At 44.6% G+C, this 17,726-nt stretch overlaps 1 protein-coding gene and 2 long non-coding RNA genes across 22 annotated transcripts in view; 2 read left to right on the plus strand and 1 right to left on the minus strand.

Moving 5' to 3' along the window:
- The window catches only part of LOC310706629, a 97,189-nt gene that overhangs the window by 25,723 nt on the left and 53,740 nt on the right, over positions 1–17,726 (plus strand). For 4 of the 6 annotated variants that reach the window (XR_014525955.1, XR_014525956.1, XR_014525957.1 and 1 more), the window contains exons 4-5: positions 973–1,090; positions 12,851–12,990. This is a non-coding gene — a long non-coding RNA (uncharacterized lncRNA). Of the gene's footprint in view, positions 1–972; positions 1,091–12,850; positions 12,999–17,726 lie in introns of those variants that run through there. The other 2 variants (XR_014525959.1, XR_014525960.1) reach the window with 1 other exon arrangement.
- KCNMA1 (potassium calcium-activated channel subfamily M alpha 1) overlaps positions 1–17,726 on the minus strand; it is a 557,989-nt gene that overhangs the window by 10,405 nt on the left and 529,858 nt on the right. For 9 of the 15 annotated variants that reach the window (XM_083502377.1, XM_083502379.1, XM_083502380.1 and 6 more), the window contains 4 exons: positions 16,170–16,364; positions 11,262–11,380; positions 9,351–9,575; positions 6,636–6,664 (listed from right to left, as the gene is read on the minus strand). In XM_083502377.1, the coding sequence (XP_083358503.1) occupies positions 6,636–6,664; positions 9,351–9,575; positions 11,262–11,380; positions 16,170–16,364 (568 nt within the window). Of the gene's footprint in view, positions 1–6,528; positions 9,576–11,261; positions 11,381–16,169; positions 16,365–17,726 lie in introns of those variants that run through there. The other 6 variants (XM_083502375.1, XM_083502386.1, XM_083502373.1 and 3 more) reach the window with 2 other exon arrangements.
- LOC310706777 lies at positions 1,100–7,905 on the plus strand. The gene is made up of 2 exons (XR_014526171.1): positions 1,100–2,292; positions 2,326–7,905. It is a non-coding gene; the product is annotated as an uncharacterized lncRNA (long non-coding RNA).

The raw sequence follows: 17,726 nt of genomic DNA on the forward strand, positions 1-17,726 counted from the left end.
TATGTGTTCAAGAGTAGGGTATGTTTCCTTCTTTTTTTAAAAAAAGAAGCATGTATGATTCTGAACCAGGTTCTTCACTCTCTAATTAAGTTTGCTCTGATGTGAACAGATTGGCTGATAGGAATTCATAATGTTAAATCCTGCACAGTGAAGCTAACTGATTGAGTGCCTTAAATTATTCTTCCTGACAAAATGATAAAGTTACAGTCTGTTCTCAGATGATCTACAGCTTGCCAGACTCCTACAGCTTCTTTCTATATTCATTTATCTTTTTTGTCAAGCTGGGTTTTATACACACACATATAGCCATAGATCTTTTAAAGTCATCAGAATATCTGAATTGTTAATGAGGCTCTGAGGGAAGGGTTTCTGACGGGCTGGCTTCAGAAAGGTTGTAGGGGGTGGAATTCTGGGAAATGCGTACACATCAAAATAATTTCAGCTCCATTTAAAAACCATTTAGTTCAAGTGTGACACATGAACCATTATGCATTTGTGGAAACCAATTTTGTATGATCTACGATTAAACTAACCTTTCAGAGAGGTGTTAAAATGCACTGGTTCTCATGTTTTAAAAGCCTTGCAAGATCACATAAACAATTTCAAACTAACAGTTTTTCAAATACTTGGTATTTAAAATGATATTGAGAGAAGTTAAGTGTGTGTACTTTTTATCTCCCTCGTTTGTCATTACTTTTCGTCAGATCTGCTGCTTTACAAACTTTGCAGATGGGAGAATAGCTGGAGCAATTGGTCTGGTCATCTGAGTCTGCTCCCACTCGCTCCCCACAAAGGGGCAATCAGTTCCTGGAATTTGAAATTTGTATGAAGCATCTATTTGGGCAGGTGTGCAGCATGAGCTGCCCGGAAATAAAGGAGTGGTTGCTCCCATGGTCTAAATATGATATGTGTGCATAATTTTCCTGGGACATTTTGATGGTTGTGTCAAACTCCTGTTTGTTTCCTTTGCAGTTCTTCAAATATTCTCCCAGAGCCTGACCTCACATTTTGGTTGAAGCGAAGTTTGGCAGTAACACTACTACATTTCCAAGAGTTCTGCAAGAAGAAGGGCACAGATAATCAAGCTCAGGTAGGCAAGCTTAGATTATTTTGGAAGGCTCTGCATTCTAGACTTGTGCTGTGAAATTGCCCATTAGTTTGGGGTTCAAATGTGGTTCATGCAAAACCTACATGCAACTTTCTTTTCAGGCTTCTGATATTGGTTGGAGTAAATTACACTTTATTCCCACAGCAATCAAAGGGACTTGAGTTAGTTGTGATCATGACTAATTTGCCTCACTGATTTCAATGGGGTTAAAACTTGATGAACTTACAGTACAATCCTATACATGTCTACACAGAAATAATCCCCACTGAGTTCAGCAGAGCTCTCTCTCAAGTAAATTGGTATAGGATTGCAGTCTTAGTCTGGGTACAACCCAGAGCAAAACACAATCCAAATATGTCCCCCCACTTCAGTCCTTGATGTCACTGGAGGAGATTTAAGTATGGGCTACCATTGGAACTTTACTGTGCTTAACTGTGACTAGATTGTATTCTTGGGATGGTATTCAACTTTTACTCTTAAGTAGACCTATTGAAATCAATGGACCTAATAGAGTAGATCAACTAGTATTGATAAACATGACCTAAGTAAAACTACGTAACGCCCCCCCCCAAAAGGAATGTATAGCTAGATGAAGGGGTCGTGTGTACAGAATGCCGCTGGATGCACAAACTTTCGTGTGGGAGAGAAAAATATATAATCTGCTGCAAATACCTTGCAAGTAACAAGTTTCATAGCAGAATATTTACAATGATAAAAGCAATGTGTGTGTTTGTGGTGGGGTGGATTACCTTGCATGCCTTTTTTCACTCCCTCTAAATGGCATATTAAAAGTTCTGCCACCCCCATGCTTGTTTGTTTGGCAGGGAGTATTTTATATGCAGTAGGTGCCAATCAGCTTGCTGGGAAGGCAGAGTGCTCTCATTATATCTGAACTGCTTTCACAATTCCTGACTTGCTTTTCCCTGTAAACATGTTTCATGGCATGAACGATGAGGGGCTGAAATAAATGAAGATGCCCAGCTAAGGTTTTCATCTACATTGCTTCACAGCTCTAGGTTGTTTCTCCTCCTGCACCCCAATCTCACTTGTAAGATTTTATGTTCTTGAGTTTTCTGTGGGCCAGATGAGGTGAACATGCAAGCCACATTGCCTGAATTATACGTGTCCGTCTTAATTCATGCATAAGGCAGGGTGTGTAGCTTCAGTTTTAAAGAATTGTGTGGGTAAGGAGAGCTGAAACCTTCCCTTTTACCCAGCTTCCACATAGGAAGTGATCCTGGTTGAGAAAAAAGGAATGCTTTGCTGGTCCCACACAGAAGGAGGGGATGAGGGTTTCAAAACCCCTCCCCTGGTCACTCATTTGGATGTTCAAATCACCTCTTTAACTGTCCTGCTTTACAAAGTAAACAGACACGATTACCACCATCACCACTAGTCTAGCCCTGAGCTTGGGAAAAACCATCAAGTTGTAATTGGGGGACTTTCTGACCCAAGATTAGGGCCGTATACGTAAAGGTGCCTCAGTCAGCTCAGGATCCACACCCACCACCTTCGGTAGTGGATGGTGTAATGGTTCTCAAACTTTTCCCACACTTTCAGAATAAAGATGTACTTGTGCCACACTGATTTTTTTTATTAATAATAAATGCACTGGAAAACACAACTAGGCTTGTCCTCAGCATCACTTGATGCTCTTGCTCTCATTTTGAAAATCTGCAAATAATATAGATAGATACTATACTATGCTGAACTGTTTAAATGTTCCTTTGATTGTCCTTGAATCTTCCCACCACACTTGCCGTCCTCTCCTGCCACACAAGTGTGGCGCGCCACACCCTTTGAGAACCACTGGTGTACTGGGACTGTGTCTTTGACCTGACCTCTGTCAGAGGTACTGCAGTATACCAGGATATAGAGGGGCATGGCAACAGTAACGTTGGGGCAGTGTAAAAGCGCTGGCATGAGCACCACATTGGCTCCACTGGTGGGTTTCCATCGCACCTGCCATGCAGTTGCCACCCACCCACCCATCCTGGTCTGCTGCAGCTACGCGGCTGGCCAGAGGTCAGGTGAACAGTGCAGCCCAATAACGTTGTCCCCTGCTTACCAACTTTTTGTCTTCACAAGTTTTCCAAACGCAGCTTACAAATGGACACTTTCTTATTACCACCATGCATTTTAACATCAGTTCTAATCTTCCTGCAATCGTGGTGCTGGAGCCAGAGCTATACCTCCCACTTACACAAGAGAGGTATCAGACTTTGTTAACGCCAAGGTTTGCTGATACCCCCAAAAACTTTACAGAAAAACCTAAGAGGTTGAACCCATCCCTGTCAAACAGCTCCATGATAACTCAGTGGCATGAAATGTTGAATGAATGAAATGAGAGAGAGAGAAACAGAACTGGATGGAAGGGAGTCTGGGGTAGAATGTTTGGACCTAGCTATAAAAAGGATAGAAAGAATCATCTCATTGTTCGGATAGATCAATTTCTGGTTCACACTGAAAAGCCATTTTAAAATGTCCTGAGGGATGGAAGTGAGAGCTGCTCATGAAATCAATAGGGAAAGCAGAAATTTTAATCTAGCTGAAACAAAGCGCAAGTGTGTTCCTCCCCACCAAAACAGGCTGGGGAGGTCTATGCATACTCAGTGGGCACAAAATGCTCACTAACTGTTGTGGTGCAGAGGGAAACCAGGGAGCCGGGTTAATGGCTCGACCCTCTGAACAGCAGCATTCCGTACAGCAACATAATGTTGCAGGGCTCACTTGTGTACATATTTGTTGAAATAGCAACTTGCACAAAGTGTGAAAGGACACCACTTGTTTGTGATGTATTAAAGTCAATTCATGGCCTAAATCCTCTAAATTCAGAGGGGGATAACTTAAGCATGTAATAGCTCAATAGGATCCCTGCTTTTATATCTTAAAACCAGGTACATGTCCAGCCTTTCCAGTTTTAGTTCAGAGATGTTTGGTGCCTTAGCATTTTGTGCCATTGTGGTTTCAAAATAAAAGCAGTTGGGCGACACATCTGCCAGTCGCAGTTTAGCCATCGTTCATGTAAAGAAAAAATGTGGGAATAGATGTTCGTGTTACTAAAATATGCAAAACAGCTGTGCTCATCAGGCTCATGAAGAGTTCTGCCTTCAGTGGGGAACAAGTTGCCCATTTCTGATCTCAACATAAATGCCCACCCAATCCAGCAAGGGAGATCCATGTGCATAAGCAGGCAGTGGACACTGACCTGGATGTGCACCTTCAACCAGAGGCGGAGCTAGCTGTGCTGGCACCCGGAGCAGCACGCATGCTGTGCACCCGGGGGCAGGGCTAGCCACCCAGGAGGGCAGGGGAGCATCCCAGGGGGTCACCGCCTGCGGCAAGTAGCGAGCATCCGAGGGGGGGCACTGCCTGCGGTGAGCATCCCAGGGGCGCGGGGCGGCAATGTAACCCCCCCCCCAGGGATGACACCTGGAGCGCACTGCACCCCCTTCCTGTGCCAGTGCCTGAAACCACACTGCACTGATCATCTGGGCCTCAGTGAACATTGCTGGGTGCAACTTTCATTGTGGATGTCCCCATCTTTCAGCACAGGAAGGGGGTGCAGTGCGCTCCGGGTGTCATCCCTGGGGGGGTTACATTGCCACCACTTGCACTTGCCTTCTTGCATGAATAAACCCGGGGGTTTTTGTGTGTGTGTGTGTGTGTGTGTGTGTGTGTGTGTGTGTGTAATGTGCCTAGTATTAGAAGTTAGGCACATTCACATAACATTTTCAGCATGAAAAAAGGCTCGAGGACTTCCAAAATGTTCCCCAAATGTTCTTGCATGCTTACTATTCCTTTTATTTTTATTTTTCCACTGGTTTGGAGCAGCTACATAGAGTCAGCTGGCTGCTGCTGCAGTGCCACTCATTTTTTAAAAAATCTATCTCTCCTCGCCATCACCAAAACAAGCAAGTCAACATCAGTGAGGGCAAACAAAAGTTAATTCAGGGTGAAGGTAATGCTTCTTGGCTTGCTCACTGGGGATGGGAGTTTTTAATGGTGCTGCCGTAGCAGCAGCTAATCAAGGCTGTGAAGATGCTTCCAGTTGCCACCCTCCCTGGAGAGAGGAGCCTATATGGAAAGTGGTTTTTGTCCCCTTTGAGCCCCAAAAATAACTATAGAGGATACCAGGGACTCTGCTAAACTGTTTTGGTTAACGTCATGGGAAAGAGTGTGACCTGGGGTTCAACAAATGCCCCCTCTCAGCCACAAATCCCATCTCTGTATCACTTCAGATTCTTAATACCCTTTGTAATTTGTACACCGTAACCTGCAAATTTGCTACGCCAGGGCACCTGGAATTATAGTCCAAATTAATTGAAGGGATACCTGTAGGATGTAGTACCATTTCAAATGGGAGATGGCAGGGACAGGAGGGAATAATAAGCACATTATTTGGTGTGTGTTTCTCATATAATTTTCACATCTGTTTTTATGTTTACCAAGCCTTACGTGCTTCAACACTTTATAAACACCTGGGCCTTTATTCAAAGACAATGTTTTCCAAATGAGTAAAGAAACCAACAAACAACCCCATGCATACTATCTCTACTAAGTGAATCTACTTGTATATTGAAAGCAGTGTAAAAATGGGTAGTGATTTAGGGCACAATTCAGCAAGCAAAGTGGGCGAATACTATTCCAGTGAATGTATGGTGTTCCTGTGCTGGATCTTGTTAAAAGAATGGAAAGGCCCTAAGGCAGCAGTATTTGCTGAATTGAGCTCCTTAGAGGCCCAATTTAAGCAAGGCTTTCATTGATAATTTTGTGTCAAGCAGAACATTTTCTGGTCTTTTTTCCCTTTTCTTTCTTTCTCTAATACAAACACATAATCTACAATGGTCTCCATTTTAGATATACAGTTATGCATTTCCTCAGACACATTCTTTGCTGCATCAAATTCATGTGACAACTGCTTTCATATTGATATCCCTTCCATGGTTGGAGGAACCAGGTTGTAGCATTAACAGAAAAGCAGGTCTGATGGCAAAGCAGCTTATGGAATCCCCACCCGCAATCCCCAGAGTGAGTCTAAATAAATTAGTAACATAATATCAAGTCAATATTCACCACTAGAAATGGGGAGAGGGGGAAGAATGGTGGTGAATGTATACTGGGTGACAGAAGTGGGGAGATAGAGTGACAAGACAAGATGGCACCACAGGAAAAACAAAAAACAAAAAAACAGTTTCACCAAGTGAGCACCTAGTTGTTCAGTTTTGGGGACACGTGCAGTTGGAAATGAAATGCAAGCAGGTGATAGGGTAGAAAAAAGAAATTGCAAATGAGAGTTGAGCAACAGCAGCAGCAACAACAGCCAGTTTACTTTGGGTTTAGAAACAAAGCCAAATAAATAAATAAAATTAAAATAGACATTACAACAAATCTGAAATTAAAAAAAAAACTGAATCAAGTTTGGTAACGTGGTTTTTAATGTGTCACAAGTTTCCACAAGGACAAAGTTATAGAAGGAAACCCCACAGCAGTTTTCTAGCTCATGCAGAACCATCAATTGTCATACCTTGGCCCATTCTATTCATCCTTGTCGCACTTTAGAAAGAGAAGTAAGCTATGTAAGTTTTACAATGCCTTTAAACTGTCACGCGTCCCATTGAGCACTTTAACTGGCACATCCTTGGTGTGTGTTAGAGAATGCCTGGTGGCAAAGATCAGGACCTTCTTTTGCAAAACTGTGCAAATTTATCTTCAGGGTCCAGCACAATGAGTTGGCAGTACTGCTTTGGTCTTACGGGGCAGAGGGTGAGTGGTTGATGGGGGTAGGGACAATAATAGTCTGAAACGTTTTCCAGTAATGCCAACTTGCAGTCACCCCTCAGTATGTAAGACTGGGAATTCCCAATCAGGATTACAAGTAAGGCGGAAAGGCTTTAGGCATTGCACCAAACCAGAGGTTGTCAGTAAAAGTGCTTGGCTTCATTGTCAATTCACACAGCAAGCTTCTATAATCATCATGCTTTCTGGAGGAGGGGAGGGGAGGGGAAATATCTATATAGCAACTCCCCGCATCCCCAATATACTTTCTAAAACATAAAGCACATGCCAGGCAACCAGCTAGCTAATATTTCTATAAAGGGAAGGGGTAGGACAGAGGAAGTAGGGATGCAAGGAGGTGCAGTTGCAAGGAACTAGTCTTCTGCAATGGATAAATAAGGTGGTGCAAGGCTCCAAGGTGCAAGCCTGATAGTTTAGAAACATGTTCTGTGAACATTCAATCCTGACTCCATTCCTGTGAACCACATTTAATTCTCTGCAATGTTGTTAGCTTGGCCAGTGTCTTGCTGAACTACATTATTAAAGCACGCTTTTTTTCTGAAACTAATGACTAGGTCTTACTGACAAGTAAATGGGTTAGGCACTAGATATGAGCTACTGATTAGCACAGAGGGTTGCAAGATGTCATTTCAGAGAGCTTCCTGACTGTACAGCGATTCCCCAAAAATCTTCACCAAGTACAAAAGCAGACTTAGTATACTGGGGCGGCTCTGTGCAGGATTGTTTCTCCACATACAACCTGCCAATTTATGGGCAGTGGCATAAGCGAGAACGCACCGCAAATCCCTCATGTAGCCCTGCCTGCATTACAGCTGGTAAGTGGGAAGAAATCCCTGAAGCCTCAGCAGGGCCCAGAAAGTATGGGGATGATACCATCATGGAGCCTTTCCCTGAATGGACAAAGGAATTTTTTTGCTGCTGGAAGGCTATGTTAACAGGGCTATTCCCAGTTATAAGCATGTCTGCTGCTCTAGGAGCAGATTGTTGTTGTTGTTGTTGTTGTTGTTGTTTATATAAAAAAAATGCATATATTTTTGAGGGAGTGCGAGAGAGAAAGAGAGCCAGAGAGAAGCAAATTTCTAGTTTCAATCCAGAAACAATTGTTCCTCACTACTTTGGGAAACTCTGGCTTACTAGTTCTAAGGCAGTGGAATCTTGCAACCCCGATTGAAGGAGTTAGCAATAGGCACTAATGCAAGGCAATCTGTTTTGTGCGTTCTTTAAACCCTTTCAAGGATTTAAAGGGTATGTTGCCATTAAGTTCAGCAGGTGCTATGCAACAGCTATATTATTATTTACCTTGGCTAAACCCATCAACTAAAGCATGACCCCAGATTTTCCTGTTCATGTGTATGCAAGTTCTTTCTGGAGGTTTTAATAGCACACAATTAAGCTATCAGAATGGGAAGGGAGTGTGCTGATAATAAGAGTTTATTGATACGTAAAGTTACTTGCTCTTTTCTGAATAAAATGAGCATGAGCCTTTGCCATAGCGGGGAGGATTTATACCCCATTTATTCTGTACATAAGGTGACTAATTCACCTTTTAATAGATATAAAAGTCTCAGGGAGGAAGATTCTAAGAAGCTGTATTCTAAATTTATGATACACATGGCTTTTCTTCCCAAATGTCAAAAGTAAGAGAAAATAGAGTTATTCATGTGGCAGTATAGACAAAAATTAATATGCAATTAGAACGTTGTTTTAAAAAGTGGGGGAGGTTAAATAATTAGAATTGAAGAACTACAGGCCTAGTTTTTTTTTTAGTATTTTTGTATTAATGTGAAAAAGGCACTCACTCTCTCTATATATTTTTTAAGTCCTAAGTGCAAGAAACATCCTGATATTGCTTTGGTATAAAAGCAGGTGCAGCAAAACTCTATAAAATAATGTGAGGCTGTTTCAGCACAAAAAACTGACCCCCCCACCCCTACAGTACATTTATCTGATGCTTAGAAAAGTAATCACTTTGGGATTGAATTTCATGTGTGTGAATTATTTTACGCAAGTGCCCCTTTTACCACACCAGCCTTGCATTAGATAACTTTCTGTAGCTGACACCACAAAGTCAGTAGTCACACTACATGTGGTTTAGTCTCTGTTAGAACAGTTATGGTGTGTGTGGGGGGGGGGGGGGTTCTTCGCATCTGCTCTTAACTTTTCCCCCCACCTGCTCTGCATCATAAATAATGTTTGGTCTGTCTGTTTTGTTGCTGTTGTGCTTAAGGGTTTTATGGTATTGAAATAAAAAATGACAACCACATGCACACTGTTATACATATGCAAAATATGTGTATAAAAATGGGAACTCCACAGGGGAGGGCTGGGGAGAAGAGGGAAAGCTACTATTGGACACACCAATTGGGAGGGTATGGGTGGTGGATACAGCTTCACACACGGTGGGAGTGGGTACACGTATCAAAGTCTATCTTCCTGCACGTACTTCTGCTTTTCCCGGGAGTCCCTGGTCTTAGTTCGATTCTGTCGGTTTGCGGTTGCTGGGATAGAATGAACCGATGAGCTTTTCTTGCTAGACGTATAGGAGGAATGGGAAGAATGGGAGAGACTAGCCCGGGACTGGCCCGCATTGTGGTCGTACTGCATCAAACAGAAGATCCAGTCTGTCGGCACAAGCTCAAACTCATAATGTGGGTTGGCTATAACAAAACTGAAAAAGAAAAGAACAGCCGTCTTACTTCCTTTCCATGAGGTTTCCATGCTCTACACAAATAATATCAATTTCATTGTTCTGCATGGGACAAATATCATCAGCTTGATATTTTCACGCTGAAAGGAAGGGAGTGAGCTTCTATTGTACAGTCATTGCATAGGTATCTGATAAAGGTTGCAGTAGTGTTGTGGTGAGCTGCTTTTTCATGCATCCATCCCACAGCACCACAGTAAAGGTTCCCAACAACATGTGTGAGGGCCTTGACTTTGAAATGTGCTGCTGGTGGGATCCATAGACAAAACAAGCATTTTCAGGGTAGTGGTGGTGCTGGTGTGGTGGTTCAGCAAATCTCTGAGTTATATTTGTCAGTCGGAATTTGAAGCAAGTTCGGAGAAGCCTCCCCAAGGCAAGACATCTAAGGTACTTCAAGAGATGCCCCAAGATTTTTAATGAACCTGTTGTGATTTCTCTGTAGCGTTCCGCACATCTCTCACCACCAAAAGAAGGCAACATCCTCCCATTTTAATGCATTCAGGGAAAGGATATTTGCATCAGCACAAGAGACAGAAAACTGCTGAGGCCATTTTCAGTTCAAAGGGTGAGCAGCACTGAGGTGGCTTAAACAACTGGAGGGTGCCAGGTTTGGGAAAAGGTGTCTTGCTAGCCCTGCAGCCATATCTGTAGGAAACAGACCCAAAAGCTGATAGGCAGGTGAGGAGAAGAAAAGTGGGCTGAACAAGTCATTTTGTCTTGGAAGCAGTTACCTATAATACACTAATGTTTGTGGCAGCCCCCTTTGCTGGAATATGCTCTGCCACAGTAGACAGGTTGGGGAAGACAGCTTGTCCTGCAATCTGTGGCTCTTTTGATCAGTTCAGTTCAGATATTTTTTGTTGTTTGCCTCTGAACCATATCTGCTGTAAGTCATACCTTCAGTCTTCCCTTCTCCCTAATTTCCTTCGTCCATTTCTCTTCCTTGACCCTCTTTCCTATTGCTATATCTCATTTGCTAACCTGAGAATTGCAGGGGCTTTAAATCCTGTGCCTACTTTGGAGGCAAAACAATTGTTAAGAGGGAAATAGAATGGGGAAATCTTGTATGTGTTTGCTCACCGGTGGTGTTTGTTCGTTTACCCATATCTCATGGTTCTACTCAACAAACGTACAACATTCATATGTTGAGAATATCAGATACAGCCATGTCAGGAATTTAACAGTAATAATTGTGTGTTGTAGTTTTTTTAAAAGTTATCCTCCCATTTCAAAAGCCCAGAGAAACAAAATAAGTTTTACCTGCTGCTGGAAAAGGAGAAACACATGGGCTTCGGGGAGGGGGGGGATTCTAGAGATAGGGCATCACTACAGAAAATGCTTGCCCCTGGTCCCTACTTGCCTCACCTCTGACAACGGGGCCATCTAGAGCTGGGCCCCATCTGGTGACTGAGATATCTGAAACCCAGAGATATAAGGCAAAGCTATATTCCAGCGCAAGGCCGTTGTGTTCAAAACGTTTTCCTTCAACATCCAGCCCCCCAATCCCATAGATTTTCTGGGGAAATGTGAATGCTTGCACCTGCCTTACTACCATTAACCAACATTTGGTGCTGTGGTGAAGTTTACAGGGACAGTGAAAAACAGCAGTAACGATAACGGCTGGCCAGGAGGCTTAAGTTTTGTACATACCGCTTAGTGCATTGGCTAGGCGTGCTTTGGTTGAAATCTCTCAATCGGTATATTCCAAAGCAAAGCATATTGTATGTTTTCAAAGCTTTACAAAACAAATCTCCATAACAACCACCGTCCTAGGAGACAAAAAGGAGAAGAAAGGAATTAAGAGGTTGTTCTCCACTTCCTTCCCAGCCCCCCACCCTTCAGCCTCCGTTGCAAACAGTGATAATGAAAGGATGTATGGAGGGGGATATTTTTTAAGTCCGTAGTTCTATGCCAAGGGGACAAGGTGTGAGGCAATCTGTTGTTTACTTGTCACGAGTGAGAAACAATTAGTCAAGGAGCTGTCTAATTTAAATATTTAATCTTGAAACCAGCTAATAAATGTGTGCATGGGAATGTGTCCGATCCCAGTGATTGTATCCCCCCCCCCAAAAAAAAACCCCTCACAAAAACCCCAACCTGGACTGGGAACAGTGACTGACTCTTATTTTAATTGAACATGTAAGCTTGGGGCCCAGAGAACAGCTATTCCACAAATTAAGAGCAATGTAGTCTGAACTACTGGATGATTAAGAAGGTGTGACTTTTCCTAACTTGCTCCGGTCTTGCAAATTACTGTGTCATATGGCTCAGTTTATTTAACTATGTTGTCAATTTTCACCAAGATAGTTTGGATTTCACTGGGGAGATTAACACTTAGTAGGTAAGAATCCCCCCCTTTCTTTAGCCCTGAAAAAAAAATGGAAATTAGAGAAGGGGAGGATGTGTTTGTCTGTAACTGAAGTTGCCACCTATCAAAATTGTCTTTTGTCTCCAAGCCAAGCATTTGTTTTGATTAGGGGACTCAACTGGCATTCAGTATGGCAGACACAGAAACTGGTTCATATATATGATGAATCAAACTTCCAGCTTCAGTATCATCTGTATAAGTAACAGCAGTATGTGACCCCACATACTGCAAGAACCATGGGGGTAGTCAAAACTGGTATTTTTCACAAGGATCCAATTTGTGCAAAGGGGCAGCAGGGTTGCGCATGTGCTTCCCATCTCACATAGGATGTAACCTTTGTTTAAGTAAGTACATGGGCATTTGTGTATTCCCATTTGTGGGATTATCCTTTCTACAAATTAGGTGTCATCGCCTCAAGCTCAGAGGAGGAGTCAGCCAAGTCCAGAGCTGCTATGCTACCAACTGGGGAATTTGATCAGGCTCTTGATGTTGGGGTTTCAGAGCCAACAGTGCTTGATTTGTCAGAGCAATCCAGCACTTCCCATGCTACCCCATCTGTCCAACTGGTGGTGGAAGAGACCAAGCAGGCCTAAGTTCACCTCTGGCCTTTGTTGAACCAAGTATGGAGTGACTTGTAGTGCTCCAGCCACTGGCCTGCCTTGTCCCTGTGGGTACCTGATTAAGATGGGTCAGAACAATAAGGGGAGGGAGAATCAAGTGCATGCCCATTGGGGCTAGACATACTTAATCTGTTTGATGTTATTCTATATGTACATGACTTCATTTTCTACACTGGATGGCTGGTAATTCAATGTTTGAACTGATGGAGAAACCGTGTCTAAGATTATGCTGTGCTTGTTTATATTTACAGCCTGCCTGGGTAAAGAAATCTTGAAGAAGATGGAGATGCCTAATTCTCATGGAGGTGAAGTTTGAACCACACCAGATGCAGATGGGGAGCTCTTATGGAAGAATATAAAGCCATGTATAAAGCGCATAAAGAATTGACAGGTCAGTGAGTCCTTTCTGCTCAACATTTGTTTTCTGTTTTTTATCTAAAGGGCCATTCAGTCACATTGAACTACTGGCACGGTTACAGCCCAGTTCACGTTTATCACCACTGCCAACCCTAGTTCCAGTTTAAATTTCTTTGACCACAGGGAGGGCTCGTCTGGTTAGAGGGATGACTCCTTCCCCTTGAAGAGAAGGCCAAAGGATGGAGAGGAACCTGCCTGATGCCTCCAGTAGGAGGCATCCATTCTAGGAAGAAAATAATAGCTCAGTCAATAGAGGACCAGACTCTTAATCTGAGGGTTGTAGGTTTGAGCCCCACACTGGGCAAAAGATTCCAACACTGCTGGGGTTGGAATACATGACCATCATGGTCCCTTCCAACTCTACGATTCTATAAAAATCTCCCACTTGGATATGGCAAGTGATGCAGAATAGGGCTGGATGGTGTTGGGTGTTCAGCATTGTGGTGTATCACCAGTAGGCCTGGGCAATATACCGCATTTTTCGCCCTATAGGACGCACTTTTTCCCCTCCAAAAATGAAGGGGAAATCTGGGTGCGTCCTATGGGGTGAATGCAGGCTTTTGCTGAAGCTTGGAGAGCGAGAGGGGTCGGTGCACACCGACCCCTCTCGCTCTCCAGGCTTCAGGAAGACATCTGCAGCCTAGGCAGCCCTGCGGGAGGCCCCGCAGGGATGTCTAGGCTGCGGATAGCAGCCTGCTTCCCGGAGCGTCGGGCGCCCTGAAGCAGAGCGCCCCCCGCGCCAGGCAGACATCCGCAGCATGGGGAGCCTTGCAGGAGTTCCCCGGAAGGCTCCCCACGCTGCGGATAGCAGCCTGCCGCCCAGCGCGAGGGGCGCCCTGAAGCAGAGCGCCCCCCGCGCCAGGCAGACATCCGCAGCGTGGGGAGCCTTGCAGGAGTTCCCGCAAGGCTCCCCACGCTGCGGATAGCAGCCTGCCGCCCGGTGGGCGGGGCGCCCTGATGCAGAGCGCCCCTCGCGCGGGGCAGACATCGGCCAGCCCCACAAGCTGGGGGGACAGCAGGGAGGCGCAGCGCCGTCATCCCGCTGTTCCCCCGACCTGCTTTTGGGGGGGAAATAAAGGGAATTTTTTTCCCCTTTATTTCCCCCCAAAAAAACTAGGTGCGTCCTATGGGACGAAAAATACGGTATCGCCCAGGACTGGTATGAGGAGCAGACCATGATGTCAGTATCTCTCAGTGGTATATCGCTGGTGAAACCACCACGGCTCCTGACTGCTCCCTCTGCTAGCAGTGTCCGCTGGAGGGAGTCAAGTTCCCTCCTCCAGCGGGCTCTCCTATCAGAGGGACTCAGGAGTGGTGGCAGTTTCACCAGTGATATACCACTGAGAGATACCGACATCCCACTCTGCCCTCATATGACGTAGAGGGAGAAACAAGCTGTATTGGTGAGGTGCTGATACAGCTTGTTCTTTCCTCTGCATCTTTAAACTGCTCGACTGAGGAGTGTGCAGCTGCCTTGCCTCAGCCAAGCAGTTAAAGGTGCCCTGATGTCCTGGGAGAGCACCAGGGCTGTCTCACCTAGGGAGGGGGAACCTTCCTTTTTTAAAAATACAATTTTATTAAATTTCTGTTTTAAACAACCTTAAGATATCAATGACTTCCCTTCCTCTCTTTCCACGATTCATTTTGCACAATATAAATCCCTGCATATCAATATTACATCCATCAAAACTTATTTACACTGTTGAATTTATCTTAATGCTGCCCACGTTTTTAAACACAATTTTCCTCCATATATTCAATAAACATTTTCCAATCTCCTTTAAAATATGTTCTTCTTTTTCTCTTATTCTAACCTTCCTCTTCCTCAGCTAAGCAGTGTTGTCCCAGCCCATAAGCACCTGGGTGAAAGCGCCTCAGCTCCCGCAGTGAGAGCTGAAGCAATTTCATCTGGTGCCTCGTGGGCAAAGGCCAATGCAGCTTGTTTTTCCAATATCGCGATATATTGCCAAACTGTGATGTTTGGCAATACACTGCAATGGCAATTCACTTTCAAGCTGCATTGGCCCCAGGTGGCAAGGCACAGGGTGAAACTGTAACTCTCACTGCGGGAGCTGAGGCCCTTTCACTCAAGTGCCTTGGGGGCTGGGGCCAATGCATCTGCCCCCCAGCCTGCTGCTGAGTTGGGGGGGCGGAAAGGCTCCCCCCCCCGAGCCAGCCCTGAGGTCCCTGCCACTTGTGTGTTAGTGGCAGGGGCTCCTTGGCATGGGGGGCTGCCCGCTTGCCTTCCACTCCCCAAATATGGACCAGGCGACAGTAGTGTTTAACTGCCTTCACCCATACAAGCATGCTGCCTCTTTCCTCGGGTTGTTCACCCCAGGAGGAAAGACGAAGTCCATCCTCCTGGGTGAAGTCTGCACCCCCTCCCGAACAAAGCCAGCCAGGCCGTAGCCAAGTTAGGCTGCCTCTGCACAAGCTGGACGCGTAAACGTCTCCATTGAGGGGCGTGCAGCTGCGCCCCCCTCAATAGAAAAGTGTGACAGAGCCTGCACCTCCCCAGCTAAACAACCACAATCCCGTTCCTACTTGTGTATGAGCAGGAGCCGGAAAGGGGAGAGCACATTAATGGAGACCCCACTGCGCTGCTGGCTCATGTGAGCCAGGGGCTGGTCAGGCGCTCTGTAAAACAGCTTGGCTGAGGCGAGGGCCCACTGCAATGGCAGTTTCACTCAACGGTATATTGCTGGTGAAACCACCACCATTCCTGACTTCCTTTCCCTCCAACGCCTGGCTCCCCTTGTTTCTCCCTCAGCTGGGCACCGGAGGCAGAGGCGGTTTCATGAGCAATATCCCTGAGTGAAACTGCCATCGCACTCAGCCCCCTCATACCAGTCCTGGCCAATATTATCAATATATCGCCCAGGACTGGTATGAGGGGCAGAGTGCAATGCAGCTCTAATGCAGAAGAGGGTTTGCCAGGGGTGGGGGAGGAGGACAGGGGACAGCTGGGAAATATCTGGGAGATGGGTGAAGTCTTCTAGCTGCCAATTCTCAGATCACTGCAGCAAACAACCCCAAAATTCGATACTTAAAGAATCACTGCCTTTAGAGATTACACATCTTCTCTGTTGAGGACAAGACAAAGGCAGCTACAGAATAGCTCCCGGACTTTTCCTTTTGCTGTCCTGGTCTTACCCCAAGGTCTGCAAAAGGCCCATCTAGCAAGGCCAGCTGCGCCACCCGACACCTGTCCCTGTTTGCAAGCGTCTGGGGTGTGCTGTAGCCGCCTCTCAGCGCATTCTCCTCCGCAATCAGCGACTCCAGCTCTGGCGTGGCTCCTCCTGTTACCAGCGTACGTATCAGCGTGAGAATATTGTCATTGAAGTATGTCTGCAGAGATAAAAGAAAGCTCTTCAAGCAAACACCATTAAAGTCACAACTGAAGACATCCAAATTACAACTTTTCTGGGTTTCTGCTGTTTAAAGTTCTTGGCTTGTCTCTTCAAATAATTTCTCATTGGAAGTGAAAAGACAGCAGCCCCCAATTACTCTATTTTCTTCTGTCCCATTAGGCTTCTGCTCGACCCCCCCCCTTTTTTATTTTATTTTTTAAAAATCCAACTCAGGACTGATTTTTATTAAAGAACAAAAATGTAAATCATTTATGTTTCCTATAATTGGTGTTAGTGGTGAAGCAATGACTGCCTTCCTTCTCATTGCCTTCATGTCTAATAACAGCCTTTAGGACATGTAATTGTAAAAATCCAGACCACATTTAAAGCTTACACAGGCTAGATTGCCTTTTTATACTTGTCACCAATCCATTGGGGAGCCGCCTCTGTGCTTCGGGTGTCATTACTTATTACTGTTGCTGGACTCGAGCTGTCTTCCCGCTGTATTGTACTAAACATCTTATTACGAGACTTGACAGTGTTCAGACACAAGCATGTATCAATTAAACATTTTGAGTTCATTCCAGATAAATGTATGATGAGTTTAGGGTCCTGCTGGTCCTTTTAAAAAACTCTAGGGTATGGGGTAAGTGTAGTTTATTAGGGAAGATTTTCTCCACAGTGACATTTTGCCAGCATCAGTAGCTGCTCTGGTCTCTGAGGCAAAACAATGGGCATTTTAAATATTAATTAGACGCCAGCGGAAGGAAGTTCATTTAAAAGTGCACATGTCGGGTTGCAAGAGGCCTCCTTAAGTAGCTGCAATCTATGGCTGGTGGAGGACAGTATTTTATTTTATTTTTAAAGAGGATTATCTCTAATCCTAACAAGGACTGCTGTATTGGTCACATATGTGGCAATTGCTTCAGATTTTGCTTCAGGAAAAATTGGATGGCAACCCAGGAAAAACTTCTACAGCACAATCCTATGTCTGCTCAGTAGTAAGCAAATCAATGGTGCCTTAGCATCCCTCAAATTATTCATATGGGAAGAGTCCTCCAATTGTGCTTAGCAGGCACATTTTTGCTAACAGCTCTACTCCACTGGCTTGGATAATACCATCCTTTCAGATTCAAATAACATCTTTAGAGATATAAACATTTCCGAATCCTCCCAGTTACAAAAACTGCAATCAGGGCATTGAAACATTTTTGAGGTGTTACCACCTGAGAAAGATCTTTGAAACAGGACCTTATCTAGAAGCCTGTCTGTTGTCAGCTGCTTAGAGCATTCTTCAGTGAAATAATAATTATTTTTGTGATATATAGTTTTGGGTTTTTTAAAAGCCTTGCTGAAATGT

The sequence above is a fragment of the Podarcis liolepis genome (assembly GCF_965112155.1).
Source record: "Podarcis liolepis genome assembly, chromosome: 5".
Lineage (NCBI taxonomy): Eukaryota > Metazoa > Chordata > Lepidosauria > Squamata > Lacertidae > Podarcis > Podarcis liolepis.